General features: G+C 41.4%; 1 protein-coding gene and 1 non-coding gene across 2 annotated transcripts in view; both read right to left on the reverse strand.

Annotated features, from left to right (window-relative positions):
* The window catches only part of SUN3 (Sad1 and UNC84 domain containing 3), a 40,126-nt gene that overhangs the window by 13,163 nt on the left and 1,514 nt on the right, over positions 1-25,449 (reverse strand). Inside the window, exons 2-6 of the mRNA XM_073809476.1 lie at positions 22,559-22,620; positions 13,624-13,727; positions 9,525-9,565; positions 8,332-8,503; positions 6,958-7,042 (exon numbers count right to left, since the gene is read on the reverse strand). Of these exons, the coding sequence (XP_073665577.1) occupies positions 6,958-7,042; positions 8,332-8,503; positions 9,525-9,565; positions 13,624-13,727; positions 22,559-22,620 (464 nt within the window). The remainder of the gene's footprint in view (positions 1-6,957; positions 7,043-8,331; positions 8,504-9,524; positions 9,566-13,623; positions 13,728-22,558; positions 22,621-25,449) is intronic.
* LOC117313710 (U6 spliceosomal RNA) lies at positions 12,143-12,249 on the reverse strand. Its single transcript, XR_004528290.1, has one exon. It is a non-coding gene; the product is annotated as a U6 spliceosomal RNA (small nuclear RNA).

The following is a 25,449-nucleotide window of genomic DNA, read 5'->3' on the forward strand; positions in this document are numbered from 1 at the left end:
AAAGGCAGAATGACCAGCAATGTCATAAATGTACTAACAAGTTGTATTCATAACAGCCATTCTGCAGATTTATTGAGCTTCCATTTTAATCAAAGAAATATAAAATATACTCATCAAATATTATCTCTTCAGGTTACTTCATTTTAGAAGCAAAATGTATCTGATACGTAAGAAATAAAGAAAATGCAAATCACTTCCTTAAATTCCATCTGGATGTCACAATACAACATTAAAAAGACACATACGTGGTGAATATCAGATCATCAGTGCCTAAGATGGTAGGATTTGAAATAGTGAATGTACCCAGGGATGCAGGACTTAGCAAGTAGAAACACAAGATTCCCAGTTAAATTTTAATTTTACATAAACTATGAATAATCTTTTAGTACAGTTACGTCCCATACAATATCTGGGACATATACTAAAAAATTGTTCGCTGTTTACCTGAAACTCAAATTTCACGGAGCATCCTTTATTTTACCTGGCAACCCTGTGAGTACCTTGTTTTTGAGTGCTGATACGGTCTGCTTGGTCAATGAATTTTCCTGCTGGACTGACTGGTTGGACGGGAATTAAACTTCCACATACTGATGTGAGGACTGACCCCACCCCAGCCATAATCTAGTTCAGAAAACGCTAATTGTGGCAGGTAGGGTTTTTAAGTAATTCAAATTCACTTTTCTCATTCTCATTTTTTAAGTTTCTATTCAGCTTTATTGAGATATACATACTACCCAATTTACTCATTTAAAGTGTACAATTCAGTGGTTTTTAGCATATTCACAGAGTTGCACAACCATGACCGCAATCAACATTAGAACACTTTCAATCAGCACCCAAAGAAACCCTATTGCACTCAGCGGTCACTCCCCCGAACCCCACCTCATCCCTAGGCAATCACTGACCTACTTGCTATCTACATTTGCCTATTCTGGACCTTCTCTCTTGCTGTCTCTTCGTAGTCAATCACAGTAGTAGCCTTTTGAATATGGCTACTTTCACTTAGCACAATTGATACATTTGAGCTTCCTGGCAGGTATAATGAATGTGTTCCTTCTTATTGCTGAGTAACATTCCACCATATGGATACATCACAACTAGCTATTCCTTCATCTATTTCCAGTTTTGGTGATAATGAATAAAGTTGCTATAGACATTCTCAGACAGGTTTTATTGTGAACATAAGTTTAAACTTCTCTTAGGTAAATATTGATACATAGAGGTGGAATTGCTGGCTCATACGTGTTATGTTTAACTTCATAAGAAATTGTCAAATGTCATACCCTAGTGAAGTAAGTCAGACAGAGAAAGACAATTATTGTATGTTTTCACTTATATGTGGAATCTAAATAATAAAACGAGTGAGTGACTATAACAAAACAGAAACAGACTCATTGATACAAAAGAGCAAACTAGTGGTTACCAAAGGGGAGAGGGCTGGGGGGAGGGGCAAGATAGGGGAAGGGGATTAAGAAATGCAGACTACGAGGTATAAAATAAATAAGATACAAGGATATAATGCACAGCACTGGGAATATAACCAATATTTTATATGTAATGACTTTAAATGGAGTATAAGCTATAAAAATATTGAATGACTGTGTTGTATACCTGAAACTAATGCAACATTGTAAATCAACTATATTTCAATTTAAAAAAAAAAGAAAGAAAGAAATTGGCAAATGGTTTTCCAAAAATGGCTGTACCACCGTTACATTCTCTCCAGCCCCGTGTAAGAGTTCTGCTTGCTTTCCATTGCTGCCGCCATTTCACGTGTCAGGTTTTGTTTGTTTGCTGTTCTAATGGGTATATCTACATTTCACTCATGGATACTAATGATGAGCATTTTTTCATGTGCTTTTTTGACATGTATATATCTTCTTTGATGAGGTGGCTTTCAAATCGTTTGCTCACTTTTTATTGGATTGGCTGTTTTCTTACCATTGAAATTTGAGTGTTTATAAATTGTGGGTATAAGTCCTTTGTCAAGTATTTGGTCTGCAATCCTGTCTCCCAGCCTGTGAATTGTCTTTTCATTCTCTTCAATGGCTTTTTCCAAGCAGAAGTTTTAAATTTAGATGAAGTCCAAATTATCCATTCTTTTCTTTTTCCGGATCACATTTTGGGTATTGTGTCTAAGAAATCTTTTCCCAACTCAAAGTCACAAAAACTTTCTCTTATTTTTTCTTCTAGAAGTTTTATAGTTTTAAGCTTTATATTTAGATCATACTTTTTACATTTAACGCATTTTGAGTTAACTTTTGTAAGGTGTGAGCCAAGGTTTATTTTTGCATACGAATGTCCAACTCTTCCAGCACCATCAACTTGCTTTTTCTCCTTTGTCAAAAGTTAATTAGTGTGGGACTATTTCTGGACTTTTTATTATGTTTCATTAATTTAATCGACATCACATTCTCTCATTACTGTAACTTTATAGTAAGCTTTCAAATCAGTGTGAGTCCTCCAAATTTGTTCTTCTTTTCAAAACTGTTTTGGCTATTTTAGAAAGAGCTTGTAGATTTCTACAAACAATCATGCTGAGATTTTGACTGGGATTGTGTTGAATCAATAGACTGGTTAGGAAGAATTGCCAGCTTACCAATAATGGTGCCTCTAATACACAAACTTGGAAGATCTGTCCACTTTTTTAGGTCTTCTGTTATTTCTTTCATTAGTGGTTTTTTGGGTTTTTTTTTTTTTTTGCTTTTAGCATGTTTTTCATGTTTTTCACTGCTGTTGTGAATAAGACTGTTTTTAAAATTTATTTTTCCAATTTCTTATTACTAGCATCTAAAAATTATATATATACAGTTGAACTTACTAACTTCACTTATTAGTTCTAGTAGATTTTTTGATGATTCTCTACATAAATCATCATGTTGTCTGTGAATACAGAGTTTTTTATGTCTTCCTCTCCAATTTGCTTGCTTCTTTCTTCTTTCCCTCTCTTCCCCTCCCCACCCCCACTCTTCCCTCCCCTTCTCTCTCTGATTCTTGTCTTAATTTACTGTTAGGAATTCTAGTACAGTGTTGACTAGGACAGAGTATAGTTCTTTCATCTTCTTAGTTAAATTTATTCCTAGGCATTTTATTCTTTCTGGTGCAATTGTAAATGGAGTTGTTTTCTTTATTTCTGTTTCTGATCATTTGTTATTAGTGTATAGAAATGCAGCAGATTTTTATGTATTAATTTTGTATCCTGCAACTTTACTGAATTCATTTATTGGTTGTAATAGTTTTTTGGTAGAGTCTTTATGGTTCTCTGTATATGGTATCATGTCATCTGCAAATAGCGACAGTTTTATTTCTTTTTCTCCCATTTGGATACCTTTTACTTCTTTTTCTTCTCTGATTGCTGTGGCTGGGACTACCAATACTACATTGAACAAAAATGGTGAGAGTAGGCATCTTTGTCTAGATCCTGATCTTAGAGGAAAGTGCTCAGCTTTTCACTGTTGAGTATGACGTTAGCTCTGAGTTTGTCACATATGGCTTTATTATGTTGAGGTGTGTTCCCTCTGTACATACTTTGTCTTTTTTTAGTGGTTGCTCTGGCAATCTTAATACACATAACTAACCTTTCAAAGTCAATTTAGAGCTAATATTTTACCAAGAGGTCCCTTTAACTTCACCTATTGACCTTTCCTTAAGAGTTGTCCATCTACATATATTAAAACCCCATCAGCTAATGTTATAATTTTTCTTTTCAACAGTCATACCTATTTTAAAGAACTTAAGAAAATTGTCTCATAGTTATAGATATTTGTCTTATCTGTTGTTCTTTCTTCTTTCCTGAAGTTCCAAGTTTCATTTTGGTGTCATTTCCCTTAGCCCTGAAGAACTTCCTTTAGCAGATCTGTTGACAAAGAAGTCCCTTGGTTTCCCTTCATCTAAGAATGACTTCATTTCACCCTCATTCTCTTTTTGTTTTTTTTTTAATTTGGTTGCACTGGGTCTTGGTTGTGGCAGGTGGGCTCCTTAGTTGCAGCACACTGGCTCCTTAGTTGTGGCATGTGAACTCTTAGTTGCAGCATGCATGTGGGATCTAGTTCCCTGACCAGGGATTGAACCTGGGCCCCCTGAATCGGGAGCATGGAGTCTTAACCACTGCGCCACCAGGGAAGTCCCTCATCCTCATTCTTAAAGGATATTTTTACTGGATCTGCATTGGCATTTCCTTTATTTCAGTGCTTTACAGTGTAGTTCCCCTCTCTTCTGGTCTCCTTGGTTTTCGATAAGAAATCTGCAGTCATTTGTATCATTATTCTCCCATATTAATGTGTGTGTTTTGTTCCTCTAGCTGCTTTCAAGACTTCCTCATCTTTGGTTTTGTGAAATTTATGATGTGTCTGGATATAGTTTTCCTTGACTTTATCTTGTTTCTGGTTTCCTCAGTTTCTTGACTCTATAAATTTACTTTTTTGACAAAATTTGGGATGTTTTCAGCTATTATTTCTTCAAATAAATTATTTTTCTGCATTTATCTCTTATTTGCTTCTGAGACTACAAGGATGAGAACGTTAGACCTTTTCATATATGTCCCATAGGTTTCTGAAGCTGTTTCATTTTTTCAAAATTGTTTCCATTTTTTCCCACTTCTTCAGATTGGATAATTTCTACCGATCTTCAGTTTCACTAATTCTTTTCTCTTGTCATTGTCCTATTATTAAGCCCATATAATGAATTTTTTTCAGGTGTTGTATTTTCATTTCTCAAATTTTCATCTGGTTATTTTCTATAGTTTCTCTGTCTTGGCTGAGAGATCATATCTTTTCATTCATTTTAGCTGTACTTACCTTTACCACGTGAAGCCTAGTTACACTACCTGCCTTCAGAGTCTCTGTGTGATAATCCAACATCTGTGTCCTGATGGAGTGGGTTGGCATCTGCTGGTTCTCCTTCCCCTTGCAAATTGGTCACATTTGCCTAGGTCTTGGTATGTCGACTAATTTTGAACTGTATCCTAGACATACTGAATATTATATTGTGAGACTCTGGGTGCTTTTGTTTGTTTCATCACACAATCAACCAGAAATGTTCAGACCATAAATGCCCCTCCTTTTCTATGGGAGGTGGTAACAATCTCAGTTCCATTTTCAGAGCCTTTACAATAGGCATGTTCTGCCCATGTGCCCCTCAGTGGACAGTCTAAGACCCGAGCTGTGGCTAAATCTTTGTCAAAATCTCAGAGCCGCTGCTGTGCTGCCGTGGGTCCATCTCCGTGAAAGAGAAGCAATGAGGCAAGCTGGCAGCAGGCCACACACATGAGGTCAGGGCGTCTGCTCTCCTGTCCGGCCTTCTCAAGCCTTCCTCCTACACTCTCTGGCCAACAGGACTATTTTGTTCTGGTTCTTTCTAGAACGGTGGAGTTTCTCTCATAATTTTAGTCACCCACTGCACTGTCACCACCTTGCGGCTCTGTCACTGCAGCTCAAGCCTCAGCTCAAGCTTTGAGAGAAAAGAAAAACAGTAAACTCACCCCCGCATGGGCCACATTTCCAGTCTTTTACTTCCCTCCACAATCTGCCTTCTTTTGTTTACTTTTCATCATACTCAGGTAGCTGCTTTTTATATTTTGTCCAACTCTTTTAGTTGTATGTCATCAGCAGGGAAGAAAGGCTACCCTGGGCTTTTCTCCATCTCATCCTAACCAGAAGCTGGCTGTGCATCATGCTAACATTTATTCAGAAGCCATAACATTTTCTGCCATTCCTTGTTTTACACAGGGTATCTACGGACCTTTGTCATTATGGTTTTTCCAAATGGAATTGCAAGTATATTTAACAGAATAGGAAGAAGGCATCAAAAGGCTGTATCAGAATGCTAAGACTCGGACTTCCCTGGTGGTGCAGTGGTTAAGAATCCGCCTGCCAACACAGGGGCCACAGGTTCGAGCCCTGGTCCAGGAGGATCCCACATGCCACGGAGCAACTAAGCTCATGCACCATAACAACTGAGCCTGAGCTCTAGAGCCCGTTAACCACAACTACTGAGCCCATGTGCCACAACTACTGAAGCCCACGCACCTAGAGCCCATGCTCCACAACAAGAGAAGCCACCGCAATGAGAAGCCCGCACACCGCAACGAAGAGTAGACCCCGCTCGCCGCAACTAGAGAAAACCTGTGCACAGCAATGAAGACCCAATGCAGCCAAAAATAAATAAATAAATTTATGCCCAAGGAAACAAACAAAAAAAGCATTCTGTGAGTTACCTTCCCACCTTATTTAAGCTCATGCCTCTCAGGCTTCAGGGAATTCAAAGTCAGACGTCTGTCCTCTTGCTCTGTCTCTCAACACACACACACACGCACACACACACACACACATGACTAATAATCATGCTGGTTCAAATGTTCTCTGCTCCATGCAGGACACAAATTTATTTCCGCAATATTAGTTTGGCTTTTGTCACTTGATAAAAATTAGCGCTCCTCTGTGTGCTTTGTATTTCCCCCCTCTTTCTCTTGCATGCTTTCCCCCTCCTCCCTCCCACCCCCACCCCAATGCTTCACTGAGCACATGGTCATACACTGCCACAGGCAGGGGCTTCTAGGCAATATTAAGATTAACGATTCACAGTCTAAGCACTTAAGAATATATTTTTGGAGGATACTAAGAACATTATATACAGTCTTGAGACACTATCACTTAATCGCTAATACTGCATTTAGATTAGTCATTAGTCGTCGTTTTAGTATACAGAGGATAGACTGTTATAATGCTTGTGACGCATCCCCAGCCTCCCTGTGCAGGCGCACCTTCTCTGCGGTGCTTTTGCCTACACATCTGCACTCACCCACAACCATTTCTATTCTCCTCTTTATTGTCTAGGTTTGTTAGTTTTTCCTCCCTCTCCAGTTACCAGATAGATAAACACCAGATAAAGAAACACAGAGCACATAGATGCTTTTGAAGCCTCGACTTTTTATACTGGCCTTGTCACTCCTTTACTCACCTGCAGACTTAAGGGCGTAATCGGCCATCTGGACTTGATCTCCTCTCAACTTTTTAAGTACATAATTTACCAAGTTTGACATTTCCTGTACAAATTTTAAAAAGAGTTTCCTGTTAACAATCTCTGTCAACTGCTTGAGTTTTGACAATTTACTTTGTTGATTTGGACCCAAATTCCCTAACCTGCAAAATGATAACAACACTGAACATTGACCAAGCTGCAGATGGAGCCCAGCACCGCATACAGATTCTTAACATCACCTTCCCAGGTCAGTGGGCTCGGTGTTTCTCAGGCAGCTGAGTTATCCAACCTGTGATGTTCGGCCGTTCACCAAGGCCACAGAGCAAGGCTGGACTCAAGCCCCTTCTGAAGGCCTGACAACTACTCCATCATGCTGTCACGGTGGGGCAGTCAAATGCGGATGCGTGTGACCTGCTGGGTGCCCCTTATAGTGTCTCTGCTTAATAATAAAGACTTGAATGTTCTGTAAATATTTGGTTAAATATATATATATATATATATTTTTTTTTTTTTTTTTTTTTTTTTTTTGAAGCTTGTGGGATCTTAGTTCCCCAACCCAGGATCGAACCTGTGCCCCCTGCAGTGGAAGTGCAGATTCCTAACCACTGGACCGCCAGGGAACTCCCTGTAGGTATTTGGGGATCAAGGCAGTTTACATAGAGTACGTGATTGCTTGTGTGAGAAATTATTCATCATTTGGATTAATATTGAGTTCTTGAGGATGTTCTGAGTCTAGAAAAGCAAGTGTCCTGAGAGAACATAACAGTCTGATTCTAACTGAGGAAGCACTTTGTCCCAGGGCCGTGGCAGTGGGGGCCTTGAGGCAGTGGTGGTCAGTGTCAGCTTTCTGTGTCTTTCAAAAAGCAGAACCTAAGGAAAGGAAAGAAGCTAGTGCTAATAAGGGGGGAGAAGAGGCAAAACCAATCTCATTGGTCTTCATCATAATGTTGCCCGACCTGGTGCTAAGTAGGTCAAATACACGAGCTTTAGGTCCCTGAATAAAAATATTTTACTATTTGAGTATTTGTGTATGGACTTTCAGAGACTGTCATTTCTGAACGAGCTTTTGTTTGTCTTCTTTTGTTTTTAACTGCAAAATAAGACAGAATCAGTTACTTATTTGGGTGGGAAGTCAGTTTTCTTGAAATACAAAATCTTCCCTGTGACACAGCAATTATGAAAAAGTGTGTTTCCAGGGGCAAGCTTTAGTGAATGTAAGCTACTGCCGGGGAAGAATTTTCAAGAGGACACAGACCACACCCCAGCTGTCACCCCATTCCCCACTCACGTAAGCTGTGGATGTGACAACTGAAGTTCGGACGAGCCCCGCCTCCCTGCCAATGCCCACATCACCTCGTCCACAACTTCAGTGTGGTCCCAGCCTTCAGCGGAGTCTCCATCTGCAGTCCAGCTGTAACTGTGCAGACCATCCCGTATATCTCTAAGTAAGGCCTTCAGAACATCTATTTCTTCAATTAAAAATAGAATTTCACGTAAGTTGTTTTCCAAAGTCTGGCTTTCCTTCCTGTGAATGGAGACCCTCACTGTGAAAGGAGGAAGCGGTGGGCTCCCTGCTGCCCCCCAGGGCTGGGCTTCAGGGCCAGCAAAACAAAGAGATGCTTTACGTTGCAGAAGAGAGAAACCCCAAGTGAGGGGCGCTCAGGAGATGCCCCTTCGTCTAAAGCACTGCCCTTCCCTACATGTGAAAAGCAAAGGCTTTCAGGGAAGCTGTCCTGAGGACATCCCAGGGCTTGGGGCGTGCTCTGTGTAGGCACGTCCCATCCCTCCCTTGGTGAGTGCAGCCACCCTGACCTGAGCTGGGTGATCTCACAGTGTGGATCTTAAATCCCCCTCTCACCTCCTTAGGATGGGGAACACCTTGTACTTTGAGTGGGGTACAGAGCTGGAGATTCCCAGACAAGCCCTGAGACTCTGTGGACCAGCCTCGGGCGGGCGAGGCGGGGGGCTGGAGGATCCAGCCATGGGTGGAGGTGGGGGGCAGCTGCCTTTCACCAGCTCCAGGGTGCAAGATTTTACTTTCCAAGTATGGACTCTGCTACTTGTACAGTTTGAAACTTATTAGAAAGGATAAGAAAATGTCAAGCCAATAGGTATTTCTTTATGCTGAAAAAAAATGGAAGCACTACTTATCTAGTATTTTCTCCCAATTTGTGAAACAATATAAAATTTTGAAGAAATAAAAACTTAAATTTTGGTGTGTTTGTAACAGTTTTTATTCCATGCAAAAACATTGTTACAAAATAATTTTGTGTCCCACTGCACTTCCCAGATCAGTAAACATATTTTAGAATTATTTTAATGGCTTCATAATTCTCCATTCCACATGTTTAACCTTCGACCTGTTTTTCTCATCTTGGTTGTTTCCTTTTTTAAAAAAATAATAAATAATATTGAAAGCACCTCCCAGTGTATATTTCCTTAAAGAATGATCCACAGAAGTAGGAATTAGTTTTATAATTTTACAAAAGCATTTCAGTGTTTGGACCCACACCAGAAAGTCCCACACATGAGAACATCTCACTCACTTTAAAAGTTCCAGTTGCTCTTTTGGCATTCGAAGCCTGGCCTGAAAAAAACAAAACAAAACAAAACAAAATCATTCCAAATCCTGCCTACTCAGGTGGAGTTATTTTTCCTATTTGTAAAGGGGAAGGAAATCACACTGCCACCCTCGATAGAGACGTGTGGCAAGTGGGACCCACAGCCTCTAAGACACCTGCATCTTCCTGCAAATAGTTATATTTAGAGGAGATGCGGAGGCATCCAGACCTGGGGTTTGTTCCTGTAAACAGTGAGGGGCATCCCCTTTCTCTGTAAGGAAGCCGATGACTGGATTCCATTAGCATGCCATCAAACACATTGCAGGCCCTTACCTCATGCCGGCAGGGTGTCCCAACAGGACCGTCTCACGTTTGAACAGGGGGTGCCCAGCCAGGCTGACGACGTTGCTGCCGTTTAGGATGCACATGGGGCGTGGCAGAGGAGGTCCACATGGGACAGCGGACAGAGGGTCTGCTCCCAGGCTGCAGCCCCTGCCCACCCAGCTTCCTTCTGCCAGCTCCTCTGTGTGCGAAGTTCCACGAACCTCGTGGGTTCCAGGCTCCCCCACCAATGGCTGAAAACCCAGCAGCTTAAAATGACAGAAGTGGATTCTCTTACAGCCCTAGAGGCCAGAAGTCCGAGATCAGGGTGTCAGCAGGGCCGCACTTTCCTCTGAGGCTCAAAAGAGATTCCATTTCTTGCTTCCTCCACCTTCTGGAGGCTCCCGGGCTTGCTGTGGCTGCACTGTCCCCACACGCCCTTCTCCCCTAGGTGCTTCTCCTCTGTGTGTCTCTTATCAGCTGTGTGACACGTGTCAATGGGTGTAGGGCCCATCTGGGAAATCCAGGATGACTTCATCTCAGGAGCCCTAATTACATCTGCAGAGACTCTTTTTTCCAAATAAAGGTTCCATGCACAGGTTCTGGGGGTCAGGCCATGAAATAGCTTCTTGGGGGTCACTTTCAACCCACTGCAGTGACCAACCATGAGTTATCTGGGAAATAGTTCCATCCTTCTCAACGGACAAGTTTGCTTTTTTGTTTCAAAGACTCTGACTTCCCATCAGTTTGCTCTGCCCAAATGGTGCAAGGCAGGAGGGACATCTCATCCACACTGTTGTGTGACAATGGAGTGGAGTGGAACACAGCACGCCACACAGTAAGCAGTTACCTCGCTTTTGTTTTTCTGCTGAGCAATTTAATTTTAAAAAATATTTTATTGGAGTATTGTTGTTTTACAATGTTGTGTTAGTTTCTGCTGTGCAGCAAAGTGAATCAAATTATACATATACATATATCCCCTCTTTTTTGGATTTCCTTCCCATTTAGGTCACCACAGAGCACTGAGTAGAGATTCCTGTGCTAAACGGTAGGTTCTCATTAGTGGACAATTTAATTTCTTACAGGCTCTCCTCAACATTTTTATTTTGATGTGGATGTGGATGTGGGAGCTTATTTTTGGTAGGGAGAAATTCTTATTTCTAGTTTTTCAGTTTCTGTTTGAATAGGTTTCCTGTCGGTAGAGGAAGTGTGTTGCACTTCTGTTACTTTTTTTCTGTTCTAACCTTAAAAGAACATACAGAAAATATGCCTTCATTAATTTGCTGATAAATAAATTTGAGAGTTCTTTGAAAGCTAACATATTCCGGATTTTTAAAAGCATTTTTATTTGCCTCATTTCCAAAAGGATTTTAGGTGGCTTCCACTATAGGAGCAAATATAGTATAAAAAGCCATCAGACCAGGGCTTCCCTGGTGGCACAGTGGTTAAGAATCTGCCTGCCAATGCAGGGGACACGGGTTCCAGCCCTGGTCTGGGAAGATCCCACATGCCGCAGAGCAACTAAGCCTGTGTGCCACAGCTACTGAGCCTGCACGCTAGAGCCCACGAGCCACAACTACTGAGCCTACACTCTAGAGCCCATGAGCCACAACTACTAAGCCCGTGTGCCACAACTACCGAGCCTGTGCTCTAGAACTCGTGCTCCACAACAAGAGAAGCCAACACAATGAGAAGCCTGCACACTGGAACGAAGAGTAGCCCCCACTTGCCGCAACTAGAGAAAGCCTGTGCACAGCAACAAAGACCCAACACAGCCAAAAATAAATAAAGTAATAAATTAAAAAATAAAAAGCCATCAGACCAAAAAAAAGTAAGGAAATGAACGTGAAGAGAAAAGAAGGACTGGGAAAGGAAGATAACACGTGAAAGATGGGTTGGCATCCACAGGGAAAAATGAAAACCTCAAAGATGCAGCAGAGGCTGCTTTGGGTACGGCTGGTGATCCATCCCTTCCACGAGGGTCCTGTGATAAGAATGGTGCTGGGGCTCCTAAGAACCTTTCTGGAGCTTCCTTCCAGGCAGGTGTACACAGCCCCATGGAAGGTTAGGACAGATGTCCAGTGCCTTCAGTAGGACTGCACAGCATCTCCAACAGATCTCCTGATGAAACACCTGCTGCCTGACCCAAAACATTCCCATTGAAGGAGGACCAGTTGGCATCTGCAGTCAACTGGACAGGTGTGGAATCAACAGCCTCCTGAGAAATGACAGCTGTGGGCAGGGCCACAGCCTTGTTAGTCATTGTTAACTATTTTACTCTTAAAAATACGGAAGCCTTCATGAATCTGCTAGTCATCCTTGCTCAGGGGCCGTGCTGATCTTCTCTGTACTGGTCCACTTTTTGTATGTGCACTGCCTCGGTGAGCACTGTTTTGTTTTTACAGGTAATGTCGACAGAGACCCAAAGCTTTATGCCTTAGAATGTGGCTCCAATACTTCGAGCTGTGACAAATTGGATGCAAGTGTTCACAAATGCCTCACGTGGCCAGTACTTTTTTTTTTTATAACAAAACTGCCACAAGTTATCTAATTTTAAACCTTATAACTTCCAGGGAAGAGGGCACCAGCTCAGGTCCAAGGTCACTGACTGGATGGAGTTCATTGGTCTGTCCCTTCTTTCTGTGGAGCAGTGGTTGACTTGACCGAAGCTCCTGTCCTTCCTCCTTTCTCTCATCTTCAGAGGCCAAAGCATAGGACAGACAAGGTAACATCTGGAGTGCTGGGGTGCACCAGAGAGAGGACACCAGTGTCTGGTCTCAGGCTCAGTCCCTTTTGCTCTAACTAGCTTCAGGACAGATGGGAGGCCATTCTGTCCACAGCTCCAGGCAGTGGTTAACTGAAGTGTTAGTTGCCATTTTCCATGTGCTGAAGCTTCCCTTGGGGTGCTGGCTTAGTTTGTTCAGGCTGCTCCAGAATACCAGAGACTGGTTGGCTTATAAATAACAGTTTATTTCTCACAGTTGTGGAGACAGAAATTCAAGATCAAGGCACCAGCAGATTTGGTATCTGGTGAGAACCGCTTCCTGTTCATAGACAGTGTCTCCTCCTGTGTCCTCACATGGCAGAGAGAGGGCAGGGAACCCTCTGGGGTATCTTTTTTTATTTTTATTTTTTGGCCACACCATGTGCCATGCAGGATCTTAGTTTCCCGACCAGGGATCGAACCCACACACCCTGCAGTGGGACTGTGGAGTCTTAACCACTGGACTGCCAGGGAAGTCCCTGGGCTATCTTTTTTATAACGGACGCTAATCCCAATCATGGGGGTTCCACCCTCATGACTTAATCACTTCTCAAAGACCCCACCTCCTAATACCTGGGGTTAGGTTTCAACATATGAATGGGGGGGGGGACATAAATATTCAGCCTATGACATTCTAACCCTGGCCCCCCAAATTAATGTCCTTCTTGCATACAAAATACATCCATTTTATCCCAACAGCTCAAAAGTCTTTGTTCATTCCAGCATCAACTTAAAAGTCTAAAGTCCAAATCCTCAACTAAATATCATCCAAGTCAGATATGGATGAGACCCCAGGTACAATTCATCCTGAAGCAAATTCCCCTCCAGCTATGAGGCTGTGAAATCAAACACATTAACTGCTTTCAAACATAGCAGCATAGGATAGACATTGCCATTGCAAAAGGGAGAAACAGGGAAGAAAGAAAGGGTAATGAATCACAAATCTAGTGTATTAGATTTTAAATGAGTGACATACAAAATGATTTAACAAAACATCACCTGGTAATTGTAAAGCTGTGAACCATATTCTGCAATTACAGCATAAAATTGTCTGGATTTTTGAGGAAACTCTTTTTCTTTAAGCCTCATGTGATTTCTAAATCCTGTTAAGGAAAAGATTGACTTTGATTAAATAGTTTATCTGGAAACAGTTATAAGATATTTTACATTGATGAAACAAAATGTATATTTTCAGGCAGGACAAAAAAAAATTTAAGTTCTTTCTCGGTGTCCATTTGGGCCTCCTCCCTCCCTCCCTAATATGCAGTGTGCATCTGCATTACACATTAACCAGGGCTCCTCAAAGACGGGCGTGAACTTTATATAAATATCAGCATGTCATTTTGACGTATGAGCTTTTGTCTCAAAAATGTATATGTGCCTTCGACTTCTAACAGGTGGAACAGTTCTCAGAACTACTGAGAGTCTGTCTCCTGAGATATAATCCTCAGTTTGCCTTGAATAAAATTCCTCTTTTTCCTTCTTAACCTGATTGTTAATTGAATTTTTGTGGACAACATATATTAATAGAGATTTCTCTAAGTAGGGAAGCTATATCAGATTCTTGGGTGACAATAATTTTAAATGGCAGCATAAGGGGCTCAAAAACTTGTTCCTTCATTGAAACAATCATAAGCTTGCAAAGACTAACAGGACCAACTTTATTGGAATTCTGAAATCTAATGTCAAACTTACAGCAACCAGAGGACTGAAGAAAAGGGCAGATTAGTTTTGGAAAGAGAACAGTGCGGCATTATTGCTCACCTGCCCTACCATCTCCCACTCCCCAGAATGGTGGCAGTGGCTGTGCAGTTGGCAGCCGATGTTTCTGGTGCAGATGTTGTGCCAGGGGTCTAATACAGACATTGTTCTTCAACTAGTGTGACTCTGAGTTTTGACCTGCCTAGTGTTCCCCTGATTAGCTGGTGCAGAGGCTGACCTTTGTTTCTACCCACTCCCTTGGGCTAGAACAGTTTTCTGGGAGGCTGCAATGTCTGTTGAAAGATTTCAAGACATAAACTGGCCATGACATCTCTGAGGAAGCCCAAACATTGGGCTAACTAGACAAAAACTTTATAACCCATCTGTCTTAAATATGCTCAAAAACTAAAGGAAACCATGGACAAAGAACTAAAGAAAACCAAAGAAATGAAGTATGAATAAAATGATAATACCAATAGAAAAATTATAAAAGGAACCAAATACAAATTCTGGAGCTGAAAAGTACAATAACTGAAATGAAAAAATTCACTGAAAGGGCTCAACAGCAGATGTGAGTAGGCAAAAGAGAGAATCAATGAACTCAGAGACAGAACAATTGAAATTATCAAGTATGATGATGAGGAGGAGAAAGAATAAAGAAAGTACACAGGGCTTGAGAGACCTGCAAAACAGCCTCAAACTTATCAATTACACTATGGGAGTCCCAGAAGAAGACAGAGCAAAAGATATCTGAATAAATAATAGCTGAAAACTTCCCAATTTGATGAAAAGCATAAATCTACACATCCAAGAAGCTCAACAAACTCTAACTAGGATAAACTTAAGGAGACTTATACTAAGACACACTATAATCAGTCAGTCAAAAGTCAAAGACAGATAATTTTTTTTATTTTTTTACATCTTCATTGGAGTATAATTGCTTTATAATGTTGTGTTAGTTTCTACTGTACAACAAAGTAAATCAGCTATATGTATACATATATCCCCATATCCCCTCCCTCTTGAGCCTCCCTCCCACCCTTGGTAGTGTATATATGTCATTGCTACTCTCTCACTTCATCCCAGCTTCCCCTTCTCCACTGTGTCCTCAAGTCCAAAGACAGAGAATCTTGAAAAGAGCAAGATAAATACCACTTGTCAAGTACAAGGAATCCTTAATAAGAATATTATCAGATCTCTGAATATTATCAGAAACTATGGAAGCCAGAAGTTGGTGGGATGACATATTTAACATGCTGAAAGGAAGAAAAACAAAACATGCCAACCAAGAATTCTATATCCACCCAAATTATCCTTCAAAATGAAGAGGAAATTAAGACATTCCCAGAAAACAAAAACTGAAGAAGTTATTGCCAGAATACCTGCCCTACAGTAAATGCTAAAGGGACTCCTTCAGGCTGAAGTGAAAGGGCACTAGAGAGTCAATGTCATCTGGAGAAAATCAATATCTCCAGTAAAGGCAACTATAAGTTTTAATAAGTAAATATAAAAGCCAGTATTATTGTATTTTTGCTTTGTAACTCTTTATATTTCCTGCATGATTAAAAAGACAAATGCATAAAAATAATTATAGATCTATGTTAGTGGATACAAAATATGAGGGCACAATCACCCTGATATGAAAAACAGACAAAGATGTCACAAAGAAAGAAAATTACATCCAATATCACTGATGAACATAGATGCAAAAATCCTCAACAAAATACTAGCAAACAGAATCCAACAGCACATTAAAAGGATCATACACCATGATCAAGTGGAGTTTATTCCAGAAATGCAAGGATTCTTCAATAAATGCAAATCAATCAATGTGATACACCATATTAACAAATTGAAGGAGAAAAACCATATGGTCATCTCAATAGATGCAGAGAAAGCTTTCGACAAAATTCAACACCCATTTATGATAAAAACCCTCCAGAAAGTAGGCAAAGAGGGAACTTTCCTCAACATAATAAAGGCCATACATGACAAAACCACAGCCAACATCGTCCTCAATGGTGAAAAATGGTGAAACCATTTCCTGTAAGATCAGGAACAAGACAAGGTTACCCACTCTCACAAATCTTATTCAACATAGTTTTGGAAGTTTTAGCCACAGCAATCAGAGAAGAAAAGGAAATAAAAGGAATCCAAATTGGAAAAGAAGAAGTAAAGCTGTCACTGTTTGCAGATGACATGATACTATACATAGAGAATCCAAAAGATGCTACCAGAAAACTACTAGAGCTAATCAATGAATTTGGTAAAGTAGCAGAATATAAAATTAATGCACAGAAATCTCTGGCATTCCTATAAACTAATGATGAAAAATCTGAAAATGAAATTAAGAAAACTCTCTCATTTACCACTGCAACAAAAAGAATAAAATATCTAGGAATAAACCTACCTAAGGAGACAAAAGACCTGCATGAAGAAAATTATAAGACACTGATGAAAGAAATTAAAGATAATACAAATAGATGGAGAGATATACAATGTTCTTGGATTGGAAGAATCAACATTGTGAAAGTGACTCTACTACCCAAAGCAATCTACAGATTCAATGCAATCCCTATCAAACTACCACTGGCATTTTTCACAGAACTAGAACAAAAAATTTCACAATTTGTATGGAAACACAAAAGACCCCGAATAGCCAAAGCAATCTTGAGAACAAAAAATGGAGTTGGAGGAATCAGGGTCCCTGACTTCAGACTATACTACAAAGCTACAGTAATCAAGACAGTATGGTACTGGCACAAAAATAGAAATATAGCTCAATGGAACAGGATAGAAAGCCCAGAGATAAACACACGCACCTATGGTCACCTTATCTTTGATAAAGGAGGCAAGAATATACAGTGGAGAAAAGACAGCCTCTTCAATAAGTGGTGCTGGGAAAACTGGACAGGTACATGTAAAAGTATGAGATTAGAACACTCCCTAACACCATACACAAAAATAAGCTCAAAATGGATTAAAGATCTAAATGTAAGGCCAGAAACTATCAAACTCTTAGAGGAAACCATAGGCAGAACACTCTATGACATAAATCACAGCAAGATCCTTTTTGACCCACCTCCTAGAGAAATGGAAATAAAAACAAAAATAAACAAATGGGACCTAATGAAACTTAAAAGCTTTTGTGCAGCAAAGGAAACCATAAACAAGACCAAAAGACAACCCTCAGAATGGGAGAAAATATTTGCAAATGAAGCAACTGACAAAGGATTAATCTCCAAAATTTACCAGCAGCTCATGCAGCTCAATAACAAAAAAACAAACAACCCAATCCAAAAATGGGCAGAAGACCTAAATAGACATTTCTCCAAAGAAGATATACAGATTGCCAACAAACACATGAAAGAATGCTCAACATCATTAATCATTAGAGAAATGCAAATCAAAACTACAATGAGATATCATCTCACACCAGTCAGAATGGCCATCATCAAAAAAATCTAGAAACAATAAATGCTGGAGAGGGTGTGGAGAAAAGGCAACACTCTTGCACTGCTGGTGGGAATGTAAAGTGATACAGCCACTATGGAAAACAGTATGGAGGTTCCTTAAAAAACTACAAATAGAACTACCATAAGACCCAGCAATCCCACTACTGGGCATATACCCTGAGAAAACCATAATTCAAAAAGAGTCATGTACCAAAATGTTCATTGCAGCTCTATTTACAATAACCAGGAGATGGAAGCAACCTAAGAGTCCCTCATTGGATGAATGGATAAAGAAGATGTGGCAAATATATACAATTTAATATTACTCAGCCATAAAAAGAAATGAAATTGAGTTATTTGTAGTGAGGTGGATGGATCTAGAGTCTGTCATACAGAGTGAAGTAAGTCAGAAAGAGAAAAAGAAATACCGTATGCTAACACATATATATGGAATCTAAGGGAAAAAAAAAAAGATCATGAAGAACCTAGGTGTAAGATGTGACACATACCTACTAGAGAATGGACTTCAGGATATGGGGAGGGGTAAGGGTAAGCTGTGACAAAGTGAGACAGTGGCATGGACATATATACACTACCAAATGTAAAATAGATAGCTAGTGGGAAGCAACCTCATGGCACAGGGAGATCAGCTCCGTGCTTTGTGACCACCTAGAGGGGTGGGATCGGGAGGGTGGGAAGGAGTGAGATACAAGAGCGAAGAGATATGGGAAAATATGTATATGTATAACTGATTCACTTTGTTATAAAGCAGAAACTAACACACCATTGTAAAGCAATTATACTCCAATAAAGGTGTTAAAAAAAGGGTGTAATTTTTGACAACAGCATAAAAGAGGAAGGGATGTAGCTGTATAGGAGCAGAGTATTTATATGCTGTTGAAGTTATGTTGGTACCAATTCAGGCTATATTTTATGAATTCAGAGTGTTAGTTGTAATCTCCCTGGTAGTCACCATGAAAACTTCTAAAACATATCCACAAAATGAGAAGAAAATCAAAACAGTACACTACAGGGACGTCCCTGGTGGTCCAGTGGTTAAGACTGTGTGCTTCCATTGCATGGGGTGCAGGTTTGATCCCTTATCAGGGAACTAGGATCCCACATGCTGTGCGGCACAGTCAAGAAAAAAAAAACACAAAAAATAATTAAACACAAAAGGCAATAATGAATAAAATAAGGACCAAACAAGGTATAAGACAGAGAAAACAATAGGAAAATGGCGGAATTCTTTTCTTATCAGTAATTACTTTACATGTAAATGGATTAAACTCTCCAATCAAAATAAAGACTGCCAGAATGGATTAAAAAAACATGATCCAACTATATGTTGCCTACAGGAGACACATTTTACAACCTAGACAGAAAACTATAAAAGAATGCTGAAAGGTATTTTTTAAAGCTGTAAATAAATCAGGATGCTTACTATTGTTAAGATGACAATACTACCTGAAACTGTCTATAGATTCCAAGCAATCCCCGTCAAATTCCAACAATGTGGTCCAGGCATAGAGATAGACATATAGATCAATGGGATAGAATTTCACATCCAGAAATAAGCCCATACATCTATGGCTGATTGAAGTTTTTGACAAGGGTGTCAAGACCATTCAATGGGGAAAATAGTCTTTTCAACAAATGATGCTGAGATAACTGGATGTCCATTTGCTAAAAAATGAAGTTGGATCCCTACTTCATGCTATATACAAAAATTAACTCAAAATGGATCAATGAGCTAAATATAAGAGTGAAAATCATACAACTCTCAGAAAAGACATAGAAGTAAGTTGTCATGACCGAAAATTTAGTAATGGATTCTTAGATATGACACCATTAAAATTAAAACATTTTGTGCATCAAAGGACATTACTCAAAAAGTGAAAGGGCAACCTACTGAATGAAAGAAAATATCTGCAAATTATATATCTGAGAAGGGTCTAATATCCAGAATATATTAATATAAAGGACTCTTACAAGTCTAACCACAAAAAGACAAAAGCCCAATCAAATGGGCAAAGGACTAGAAGAGACTTTCTCCAAAGAAGATATATAGATGTCAAACAAGCACATAAAAAGTGGCTCAATATTAGTCAATATCAATCATTAGGGAAATGCAAATCAAAACCACAATGAGATGGCACTTCACATCCACCAGGATGGCTACAATCCTAAAAAATGGAGAATAACAAGTGTCGGTGAGGATGTGTGGAAACTGGGACCATCATACATTGCTGGTGGGAAAGTGAAATGGTGCAGCTTCTCTGGAAAAGAGTTTGGCAATTCCTCCCTAGCAACTTGCTAGTAGGAATATAACACAAAGAATTGAAAAGAGGTACAGTAATTCCACTACATGTGAACGAGTTCTGTTCTGAGAGCTAGTTCATAAGTCCAATTTTTTCATAAGTCCAAATACTTATAATACTTTTCCCACAAATAATACATAAAAAACAAACACAAAAAATAAAGAAAACATTTAAAATTCTACAGTATAGTGCTTTGAAAAGTACAGTAGTACAGTACAACAGCTGGCATACAGGGGCTGGCATCGAGTGAACAGGCAAGAAATAAAGATACTGTCCTACAGTACTCTATACAGTACTGTATAGTACACAAAAGCACAACCACTTATAGAGGATGCACACACATGACAATGTACACCAGACATGTGAACTAAGTTATGTGATTGGACATGTGAACGTACATTCAAATCTTTGGAAGTCCACAACGTGAAGGCTCGTATGTAGAGGACTTACCGTATTCAAACAAGTACATGTATACGCATGTTCATAGAAGCACTATTCAAACAGCCGAAAGGTGGAAGCAGTGGATGCCCATCCAGAGTTGACTGGATAAACAAGTTGTGGTCTATTCATACAATGGAATATTATTCATCCACAGAAAGGAATGAAGCACTTATTCATCTACAACACGGGTGAGCCTCAAAAACATGATGCTTAGTGAAAGAAGCCAGACAAAAATGGCCATCCATTGTATGGTTCCGTTTATATGACACATTCAGAGCATGTTAATCCTTAGAAACAGAAGCAGATTGGTGGTTGCCAGGGGATAGGGGAGGGGCAATGGGGAGTGACTGATTAATGGGTGTGGGGTTTCTTTTGGGGTTGATGAAAATGTTTCGGAATTAGAAGTGGTAGTTGTACAACACTGTGAATGCACTCAATGCCACTAAACTGTTCACTTCTAAATGGTTAATTTTATATTATGTGGATTTCACCCCAGTAGATAAAAAAAAGGGATCTGAGGGGCTTCCCTGGTGGCGCAGTGGTTAAGAATCCGCCTGCCAATGCAGGGGACACAGGTTCCAGCCCTGGTCCGGGAAGATCCCACATGCCGCAGAGCAACTAAGCCTGTGCGCCACAACTACTGAGCCTGTGCTCTAGAGCCCATAAGCCACAACTACTGAGCCCGTGTGCCACAACTATTGAGGCTGCGCTCTAGAGCCGGTGCTCCACAACAAGAAAAGCCACTGCAATGAGAAACCTGCACACCGCAACGAAGAGTAGCCCCTGCTTGCTGCAACTAGAGAAAGCCCGTGCACAGCAACGAAGACCCAATGCAGCCGAAAATAAATTAAAAAAAAAAAAAGGGTCTGAGTCCACTTTAATTCCATTGAAATCATTCACACATCAGTGGTGTCTAAAATGGATCTGGCCCCTTTGTGGGCAAGTGGGCAAGCTTACAGTGGGGAAAGACAAAGAAGAAGTTTGCATGCACTGTGAAGAGGTATCTTAAAAGATATCAAAGGAATATAGGGTATTCATTTCCAAAACAAGGAAAATCCTGAGCACAAATAGTTCTACCGTTCACATGGCGTGTTCCTGACACAGGCAGGGAGGTGGAGCCTAAGAAGAGCAGACGTGGATCACTGTACAAGGGGCTAGGGTGGAGCTGTGGGAAATCTCATCACAGAGGGTTCATGAGTCAGGGGCGGGCAGCAGCAAGGGGTCAGGGGTGCGGGGGCGGCCCCCTGAGGTTCACAGACTGAAATCAGCAGACATGAAGACCAGACAGCTGGAAGCAGCAGAGCCAGGCAGCATGCAGTTCTCGGTAGGAACTGGAATATTCAAAGTCTAGTCTAGAGGTCTGCTGAGATGGGGTGGGTGCTCAGGGCACTAAGATGCAGCTAAAGGAAGGCTGGTGCAAGCTTCACAGAGCCCTCGGTCCAGGTATCTGCATGCAGTCCCACCTAAATAGCCCCCAGTACCATGTAAAACAGCATTTCGTGGTGGAACTGGGTGGAACTCTTTCATGGGCAGTCTACACTTCAGGTTGTCTGCATACCACAGAGCAGGTTTCCGGTGTGCTAGGGTTTGTGATGGGTGATATTTACAGTCAGAAAACTGCAAACGGCATGCTCCATCATTTCTTCAAGAATCCTATGATAAGCCAGAGCCTTTGGTTGTCAAAATCCCATAAGATGAGTCACCCAGATTTAGAAAAGGTCAATTGTATGTGTTTGCAATAAAAATATAAAGGATTCTTAACTTCACAGCAACTTCTTTCATTTTAAACTGTGATTCTAAGAGAAATAAAGTACTTGCTAAGTTTTCACAAAGATGCCCATATTACTTTTACGATCAGAAATAAAAGACAAAAAAAAAAAGGAATGGTTCAAGAGCGTGCAGTCGCTTCCAGGCTCCTGTGGCTTTTATTACAAATGTGAGTCATTCCACTGTGATGTCTCTCACCACACACATCCTGTGAAATGGCTTCAAGGATCATTATTTAGGAGGACTCACCTAGAAGAAGAAATGTCAGTATAAACACCACACTCGTGACAGTCTTCCATGATCGAGTTAACCTAAAAAGAAGAAGAAGAACAGCAAAAAGAATTTAACAACACGCCACCCTTAACCTTTAATTTGAACTTTAACCTCTACAACCAAGTCAAGAAACAGGACTAGGCTGAGTATGTGAGTTAATTTAATTCCTAATCCACTATCTGTGAAATTGAGGGAAAACAGTATTCAGGCTGGTGTATATACATATTCACACATACACACACACCCCTCTCTTTCACACACATTACTGTCATGCTGTTGCATGTTTTTATGCTTATAAATGCTTATAAAGAAGAAAACAGAGGTCTGTTTTCTTAGAGGTCTGCAATGTAGCGTGAGCCAAAGAGAAAAAAGAAAAGTCAGAGTCTGATTTTGTGGAAATTCGGTATTCAGCTAAAGAACTACGACAATGAGCAACTATCTGATAAAATTCTTGAAAGCAATCCTAACCTTCTTTCCCGCTTTTTATTGAAGTACAACATACACACAGAAAAGAGCACAAACCATCACACAGCTCAGTGGACCTTCACAAAATGAACGTATCCATGTAACTTCACCCAGAACAAGGAAAGAGCACGGCGGCTGGTCAGCAGCCCCTCTGGGCCCCCATCAGACCCTGCATTTCCCGCCCCTGAAGGGCACCTCTCGCCCAGGCTCTGTGCCCACTGAGTAGGCTTCCTGGTTGGGAAGAATCGTAAACGGAACATATGTGTGGCTGATCCTCTGAATGTTTGCGAGCCATCCATGGCCTCACACTGCGTGGCTGGAGCCCCTTCATTCTTATCACTGCAGAGTACCCCACTGTGTGAGTGCACAGACGGGTACCATCCTAACGCTGGTGGGCATTAGGGGCCGTGATGCACAACACCGTTGCAGTCTTACAAACGATGCTGCTGTGAGCGCTCTTGTGTGTGGCTTTTGATGAACGCACCGTGTGTATTTCATTTAGGTGAACTCCCAAGAGAGGAACTGCTGGGTGGTAGAGTCTGTGCACAGTCAGTCTCAGTAGATTTTTTCCAAAGAGTTTTACAATGTGATCCCAGTTATAACCTTTTCACATCCAACTTTAAAGATTGTTTAAAAAGAAAAAAGAAGACAATGGCTAAAATAGGCTAATCACGTTAAGACAGAAGGCTAGGAGCTTTGGGACAAAGTACCCTAAGGTGGCAGACTGAAATTTCTATTTAAAACCCCAGAACTGCCTGAAGCCTTTCAGCAAAGCCCTTTGGTAGGAAAGGTGGGGGATGGGCGTGGTTGGTTGCTGCAGGCTTCTTGGCGTCAGAGCCTTTGTTCTCGCAGCTGTCCGGGAAGGTCAGGTCACGATGTCCCTATAAACCTCCATCAAAACAAATGTTATCCTCTGTCCTGCAAGTTTTTATCTAAAGGTGTAATGCTCTTAAAGGTCGTAGACAAGAAAGAGAAAGACAGGCATTAAATTCCTTCTCCATGCGCCCTTGCGGCATCATCACCCCACATCTTACTTGTTCAGGTCCCATGTCTTGACTTTCGCCCTCCGAGGTCCAGGCCATGGCTGAGGGGACGGGGGTCCCTGTGCGGGCCGGTCACCCTGCCAGGGGGCGCTCATCCAGCACACAGTCTGGGTCTTCCTGCCAGTGCCCAGGCCCCGCTGAGGAATCTCAGCTGGCAGTGCCCTCAGGGCCAGGTTCCCAGACCTGCCCAACCATCATCACTGAGGGAGCCAGGTGCCCAGGACCCAGCCGGCCCTCAGCCTCCTCAGGCCACGCAAATGGGGACCAGGTCCCTCGGACCCTTGGAGACGGACGTGTGCCCACAGTCTGGCGACAACGGCCTGCTGCCCGCCCCGCCCCTATGGCACTGCTGGGCCTGAGTTTCAGCAAGTCCCTTGAGCAGTTTGAGTTTGGGGTTTTGACCTGTTATGAGCTAGTTTCCATCAACAGAAAGGCAGAATTCCCTGCTCCAGGCGAATGAAGAATGGCTGAGCAAGGGACCTCAAGTCTGGAAGCTGCTTCATTCATAGTGCTGCACCCTGCTCACGAGAGAGACCGGGCAAGAGGCCACTGACGAATGACCCGAGAGGCTGCAGTTTACAGTCATAATTTCACACTGCTGCCGAAGTGCACTTTTTAAAAAAGAATGTCTTTCTCTTTCAGAACCCTTGTCCCCCACTTGCTGTAATTAACCTAAAACCCCAGGCCACAGAAAGTAACATTGCTGTTTAACATTATGCGAACCAGACAGGAAACAGATTTCCTGAATTCGTTTGAGCTAGTTGACCAAATGGACAGATTTACTCCCTCAGGGATCTGCTCCTGAGCTGGACTGTCCATTGGGCTTGTAACCTGACAGCTCCCGAAGCAGCTCAAACCCCGCGGGGAGTATAGACTCAGGACTGTCAGGGAGGAAAACATTTTCCTCTCCCCTCCTAGGTTCCTCTGGCTGGTCTAAGAATTAAATGGACCTGAGACAGATTAAGCAAACACAAGTTTTATAACAGGTACGTGTGAGGGAAGCCAGGAAAACGAAGTCGCTCGCCCAGATGGCTGAGACCCTCACCTCAAATACCATCTTCAGCTAAAGGCAGAAGAGGAGGTCAGGGTTGGGACTTCAGAGGGGAGGGAGGCAGTTCACATGGGGATGCAAAAGCAAGTGTCTGGTACATAAAAGCGGAGACAGTGGGACACAGAGTGGACTGTGATGTCTGGGCCCTGCCGGTCCCCACCCCTTGCCCCAAGTCTTTGCAGACATCCCTCCCTGCTGATAGCTCTGTTCCAGGGATGGTCCCTTTATCTCAGTTCTTTACACAGCTAAGGGGAAGGTAAAAAGAACCTCCTGAGTCTTCTGTTTCTTCAAAATAATCGGCCTAAATG

Source organism: Tursiops truncatus, chromosome 9 (genome assembly GCF_011762595.2).
Source record: "Tursiops truncatus isolate mTurTru1 chromosome 9, mTurTru1.mat.Y, whole genome shotgun sequence".
Lineage (NCBI taxonomy): Eukaryota > Metazoa > Chordata > Mammalia > Artiodactyla > Delphinidae > Tursiops > Tursiops truncatus.